Raw genomic sequence first — 7,122 nt, 5'->3', positions numbered from 1 at the left:
CATCAAAAAAGCCACCGGCTTTTTCGAAAGGCAGCGTCGACATTGAATGGACACTATCTCGCATTTAAGCCGTGATTACTATGGACAGAGTGGCCACCAGGGCACCTGTGCTTTTCCCACTTTCCTCTTCTTTTGAAAGAACTCCCTCTTCCCCATGCACATATGACTTTTTGCGAAAGAGCTCTTTCGGAAAAAGACTTCTGCCTCGTAGAAAGACGATTACCAATGCCAGAAAAGCCCCTCTGTTCTTTTGATTTTCTTACAGAAGAATGCAATTTCAGTTGGACATAACTCAGGTTTTGTTGGAAAAATGGTCATTTGACTTATTTACCTTCCTCTGAGGACTTTCCTGGATTTGACGATACCCTAAACATTGTGGTGTCATCCGTGATTACTACCACCTCAGTGCTCAAGCCCCTTCCTACATTGCTAATAATGATACATTGTTTACAGTATAATTTATTATAAAATGTGTAACCCTCCCCGCTGTGCTTCCTTCCCTTCACAGGTACCTTGAGCGTCTCTGAGAATGATAAATACATTGGCCACCTCATGACAACTTCTAACTTTACCCTCTCTAATTCTTTGACATTCATCCTGGCTGGCATCCCTGGTCTGGAAGACGCTCATGGCTGGATTTCCATCCCTTTCTCTATGTGCTACACTATCAACCTGCTGGGAAATGTCATGGTTCTGTCTGTTGTAGGCAAAGAGCAGACCCTGCACCAGCCAATGTACCTGCTGCTCTGTATGTTGGCGCTCACAGACATCACAACTTCTACTACTGTTGTGCCAAAGGTACTGTGTATATTTTGGTTCAATTTGAAAGACATTACGTTAGGTGGCTGTGTCACCCAGATGTTCTTCCTTCATACATTTTCCGTTTTGCAGTCATCTGTCCTTGTGGCAATGGCCTTCGATCGGTATGTTGCCATATGTAACCCTCTGAGGTACACCACCATCCTCAGCAACACACAAATAGCAAAGCTAGGGCTGGTGGGTTTGACAAGAGCCATTCTCTTCCTTCTGCCCATGCCCCTGCTCCTAAGCAGGCTGCCGTTCTGTGCCATCCGCATTATCCCCCACACGTACTGTGAGAACATAGCTGTGGCAAAGATGTCATGTGGGGACATCACAGTTATCAGGGCATATGGTTTGGTGATAAGTATTGTTGTTACAGGGATCGACGTGAGTCTCATTGTCCTGTCTTATGCTCTGATCATCAGGGCTGTTCTCAGAGTCTCTTCGAAGGGAACCCACCAAAAAGCCCTCAACACCTGCACAGCTCACATCTGTGTCATGTTGTTAAATTGGATTCCCAGCCTCTTCTCTCTGATGACACACCGATTTGGTCAGGGCATCGCTCTTCATGTTCACATCATCTTGGCCAACCTCTATCTCCTCATCCCCCCTATGCTCAACCCCATCATTTATGGATTCCAATCCAAAGAGCTTCGTGAGAAAATGGTCAAATTCAACTTTATAAGGTGATCGTATCAGGTCGTTGACTTTAAACCTGGGTGAAAAGAAAGGATACCTCCTTATTAATCTATCCCAGTTTGGTTGACCTCAGCATTGTGGAGGTCGAAAACAGAGAATTTCCTGATATGAAATACCTATTTACTCCATCACCAAGTGCTGGTCTCTCCTGTGCTAAATTGCCTCTTTCAACTACACATCTAACCTTTTTCATCTCATCTGTCAGTCATTTACCTCACACACCCTTTCAGTCAACTTCTCCATAACTCCTAGACTACAAAGAACTTAAGTGCAACTTTTTGATGCAAGTTGCTTTTCTCTATTAGTCTCTCTGGCTATGTCTATACTGCAGCACTATTTTGGGATAATGGGGGTATCCCGAAATAGCTATTTCGCATGTTTTTAGCTCACCCATTATTTTAAATATGACTAGCTTGTTATTCTGATGTCCCTGTAAACCTCATTCCATGAGGAGTAAGGGACATTTTGGAAGAGCTAGTTATTTCAAAATAAGTGCTGTGTAGACAGTGCCAAATTTCAAAATAAGCTATTTTGAAATTGACTCGAAATAAGCTACGTAATTTCCACCCTCAGTGAACTGCATTCTTGATCAATTTGACGAACCAAAGATACACCTTCAGAGAAGGGAAACCACGATACTGAACTTCTTTATAATTTGTATAGTTATTCAGTGATCTAAGCTGACTTCTTAGATGATTTCTTTATGGGCAATCCTTCAAGAAACTGGGAGGACAAATCAAATAACGACTAACACTGACACGCTAATTCAAGATAAAATATGGACAGTGACTTCCATCATTGAATGAAGTCAGAAAGAATTAATACAATGATGTTATTGTTGTATCTTCACTATATACATTTTCAGCTTATTTTGGATTCTTCTTAATGTCGTTCTTTGCAATCTTTATTTGAAACCCCGCCTCACCCCATCCTCTGGCAGAGAAGAAACATAAGTACAGGGGACTTGCTTTTGAATTTGAATGTCATCTCAAAGGTTTGTTGTTGATTTGGACAAACTCCTGAGAGGGCTTGTAGCTTTTTCATTTTTTAATCAAGTCTGTATTTGATAGATATCTTTCCATTGTAATTTGATGTATAGTCTAATGTGTGAATAAAAATACTCTCTTTCAAGAAGGAGAGTGGACTGCCTCTTGGTGAATTTTTTGATAGATAGATAGATAGATAGATAGATAGATAGATAGATAGATAGATAGATAGATAGATAGATAGATAGATAGATAGATAGATAGATAGATAGATAGATAGGCTGTGTCCAGACTCAGGGTTTTTTTAGAAAAAAGTAGCCTTTTTTTGAAAAAACTTCACCTGCGTCTAAACTGCAGCCGCGTTCTTTTGAAATTAAATCGAAAGAACACGGCTTTTCTTTCGACAGCGGTAAACCTCATTGCACAAAGAAGAACGCCTTTTTTCGAAAGTGCTCTTTCGAAAAAAGGCGTTCTTGAAAGCAAACAGGGCTTTTTAGAAAGAGAGCATCCAGACTCACTTGCTGCTTTCTTTCGAAAAAGCGGATTGCTTTTTCGAAAGTTCCGCATGCAGTCTAGATGCTCTCTTTCGAAAGAGGCTCGCAGTCTAGACATAGCCATAGATAGATACGGCAGTATAAATGCTTTCTGTGTAAGGTTAGGGTCATGGTAGGGGTCTACCAAAGACAACCTAGCGAGGAAGAAGAGGTGGATGAAGCCTTTTAAAACAACAAAGTAATCAAAAGCACTGGACTTTGAAGTGATGGGGGGACTTTAACTCTCTGGACATCTGTAGGGAAAATGCAGAGCAGAGTACACATTATTCAGCAAGTTCATGGAATGTATTTGAGACATTATTTTGTATTTCAAAAGGTGGAGAAAGCTATTGGGGAAGCTGTGCAAGAATTGATTTTGAGAAATTGGGATGCAAAGGGTCACAATTTAAAGAAAAGAATGCAGATTGGGTGAAAGTGATCATGAAATGATAGGGTTCATGTTTCTAAGGGATGGTAGGAGGGAGATCAGCAAAACAAAGACAATGGATTTCAAGGAGGCAGACTTTAGGAAACTCAGGAAGTTGATAGGTAAGTTCGAATTGGAAGACAGTTGGCAGTTTTTCAAAGAGACATTACTAAGGGCACAAGAGCAATTTTTTCTATCGCATAGGAAAGATAGGAAGCTGCAATTATTCAGGAGGGGTCAGGATTGACTGCCGAGGTGTTCTCACAGGTCTCTGACTCCCTTGATTATGATAACCAGAAGGCTGTGTGTGTGTGCGCTCAGTGATGTGGGTCGTGTTGACTTGTGCACTTAGTCTCCACAACAGACCCCAAGAAAGCCTCCAAAGACCACAAACCAGTTAAGGATCGAAGGTGCCAGGCCAGGTTTATTGTTAAGCGAAGTACAGTCATAGTTGTCAGTAGACTCTACTGAACCACTACACATATGTATCCCATAATGATGGATGGCTCAATCAGTGGGAAATTTCCACCGCCCCCTCGGTCATCCAAAGATTGTCTCCCCCCACTCTCCCAGACACCACTTTATATATAGGTACATACAAATCATACCTCACTGCTAATGGACCAAATTACCCTTTGGCACCGTCAGGTTACCACCCTCTGATGCTATTAGATGCCACCCATCACTCTGTACCTGTACCTCATGATCTGATTAGATTATCTCTATCCATCATGCTGTGGGTCTGTATCTGTGGGGAGTGGGTACCAAAGGTCTTTTTTAACGAGCTGTACCATGTGCTTTTTAAAGTACCATGCGCTTTCAACTTATGAGCAGTACCAATTAATGTTCTGCCGTTGGTACCTTGCACCAATTAGTATTTTTCACTCTCAGCCCTGTTTGTGCCAAGTTCCATGAGCAGGGGCCTGCCTCTTGCCCAAAGCTTATCTTAGCTTTATGTTAGCCATGTTTTGTCAGTTGTTAGCTAGGCCTCAGGGCTCAGACCAGGCCTGTGCTACATGGGCTTATGTTTTAGGCCTTCATCTTACTACAGAAGCAATCTGGGAATCTGCCTATCTCAGCCACCAGACCTTGAACGATCTAAAATCAAAAAGGAGTCCTACAAAAAAATTGGAAAATAGGTCAAATTTCAAAGGATGTCTATAAACAAATAATGTAGGGGCAAAATTAGAAAGGCCAAGGCACAAAACTAGATAGTGACATAAAGGGTAAGAAGGGAACATTTTACAAATATAGTAGAAGCAAGAGGAAGACCAGGGACAGGGTAGGCCCATTGTTCAATGTGGAAGGAAAAACAATACCACAAAATGTGGAAATGGTAGAGGTACTTATTGATGTCTTTGTTTCAGAATGGTTGGTGGTGATTGGTTGTCTCAAACAGGGAAGAATAGTGAAAATGTGAGCTACAATAGGAAAATAACAATTACAAAATTACTTAGATGAATTAGACATCTTCAAAAAAATGCACCAGGATAATAATTCCCTTTTAGTTTCAAAAGGAGCATACAGTGCATGTATTAATAAAGATTTTCTATGTCCTAATAAGTAGGAGAAGATGAAAGGTGGGAAAAAATGATGAATGGTTCTGAATAGCAACAGTCAAATAGAAAAGAGACCCATTCAATTACATCGCATATTTGTAGACAGTTAACAATATTTTTTGCAAGTGCTTATATACAAATACTAGAAGTCTAAATAACAAGATCAGTGAACCTGAGTACCTTGCAAAAATGTACATAATCATTTAATAGGCATCAAAGAAACTTAGTGGAATGAGAATAACTAATAATAATACAGTAAAAATCCAATAGGCCGGCATCCAATAGTCCGGCACTTCTGATAGTCTGGCATCAAAATGGCAAGAGCCTAGTGAGTGAGCTTCGGCAAAAAATGAGTTACAAGGTAACAGCGGCAGCAGCTAAACTGAGCAAAAAGTGTAAAAAAGGCTTAAAAAAACTAAAACATTACAGTATACTGTATACAGTATGTACAATAAAAAGGGTTAAGAACACTTTATATACAGTATGTAATGTATACAGTATATATATAACCAGCTTAATGTATACAGTATATATATAAAACCAGCTTATAGTACCTCCTGATAGTCCGGCATATCTGATAACCCTAGGTCCCATAGGTTCCGGATTATCGGAAGTCTACTGTACCAGGATACAAAAAAGTACAATCTAGGTCATGCTGACTGTCACCTGACCAGAATGGTGTTATTGACTGTAAAAAGTTCAGGGAGGTTTGAGAGGCTGTAAAAAATAAAATAAAATAAAATAAAATAAAATAAAATAAAATAAAATAAAATAGCTTTCAATAACAGTGGGGGTTTTCAACTGGCCTCATGTTGTCTGGGTACATGTCACTTGCACAGACATAGAGGGAAAGGTTCTTGACACCTTAAAAACCCACTTCTTGGAGCAACTAGTGCTGGAACCCACAACTGGAGAGTCCATGTGTGACTTAGTGTTAAGGAAGGAGCACCAGGTTTGATTTAATGTATGAATGCAGCTGAACCACTTGGTAATTCTGAGGCTAATATAATGAAATTCAACATCCCTGTTGGGGGGAGGAGCTCACCAGAGCTGCTGACCGCTATTCCATTGACATTGAGAAAGGGGAACTACACAAAAATGAAGAAATCAATTTAATAGAAACTAAATTATGCAGTGTCAACAGTGAAATCCTTGCAAGTAGGGTAGAGATATTTTCTAGACAATAATAAAGTGGCAATCATCATGTGACCTCTCTCCAGTCATCCATTTCCAAATGTCTCAGACACTTCGCCAAAGGATCAATGCCCACAAAACAGATAGCAGACAGGATCACAAAGAAAAACCAGTTTCTTGCCATTTCAACCAGAAAGGACATTGTCTTAACGACTTGATTACCTGCATCCTGCATCAAAGACCTTTTAAGACTTCACTTCAAAGAGAATCCTCTGAACTGTCATTCATGCTTAAATTCAACACTTTACACTCAAATTTGAATAAAGGCGCTAATTATCGTACCCATTAAAAAGATAGCTTCCCCAATTATCACCTCTAATATAATTAGCTCACAGACATTTACCTCCCCCCCTTCTCCCTCCTCCATCCCCCTTCTGTTTTGAAATTTGATTTGTCCTTTTCATATGAATTCATTTTTTTAATTGTATCCTTTGGTATTATATGGTTGTGACAATTTTCTTCCACTATTTGATCTGAGGAAGTGGGTCTGGCCCACGAAAGCTCATCACCTGTTAAACCATCTTGTTAGTCTTTAAAGTGCTAAACAGTCCTGTTTTTTGTTTCAGAGGCTAGGGACACCATTCCCACGAATCCTGGCTAATAGCCATTGATGGACCTACCCTCCATGAATTTATCTAGAATAAATATTAATATTAATGTATAAGCCAGATTAAAAAAAACATGATCAGAGAAGCAACATTTTACCACCATAAATAAACAACAAAGCAAAAGAAGCAGTTAAAAGCAAAAAGACATATGAAATGGAAGACAAATTCCATTGAGGAATTAGTAAGGAACATACATTCTGTCAAATGGAGTGTAGGAAGACGAAAAAAAGAATTTGAAGAACAATCTACCAAAACCCCACAAAGTAACATCAAAAATTGTTCTACATACATCAGAAGCAGAACGGTTTCTAAACA

The 7,122-nt window shown here is 39.7% G+C and overlaps 1 protein-coding gene across 1 annotated transcript; it reads left to right on the top strand.

The window, feature by feature from the left end:
- Positions 1-552: 552 nt before the first annotated feature.
- On the top strand, positions 553-1,491 carry LOC142829102 (olfactory receptor 52P1-like). Its single transcript, XM_075926884.1, has one exon. The coding sequence runs from the start codon at positions 553-555 to the stop codon at positions 1,489-1,491; it is 939 nt and encodes a 312-aa protein (XP_075782999.1).
- Positions 1,492-7,122: the final 5,631 nt, after the last annotated feature.

The sequence above is a fragment of the Pelodiscus sinensis genome, chromosome 1 (genome assembly GCF_049634645.1).
Source record: "Pelodiscus sinensis isolate JC-2024 chromosome 1, ASM4963464v1, whole genome shotgun sequence".
Taxonomy (NCBI): Eukaryota; Metazoa; Chordata; order Testudines; family Trionychidae; genus Pelodiscus; species Pelodiscus sinensis.
The sequence above is the reverse complement of the archived record's forward strand: the minus strand, read 5'-3'. Positions and strand labels throughout refer to the sequence as shown.

What these genes read in the sequence shown, in the direction of transcription:
- LOC142829102 (XM_075926884.1), top strand. Translation starts at nt 553, where the DNA reads ATGACAACTTCTAACTTTACCCTCTCTAATTCTTTGACATTCATCCTG.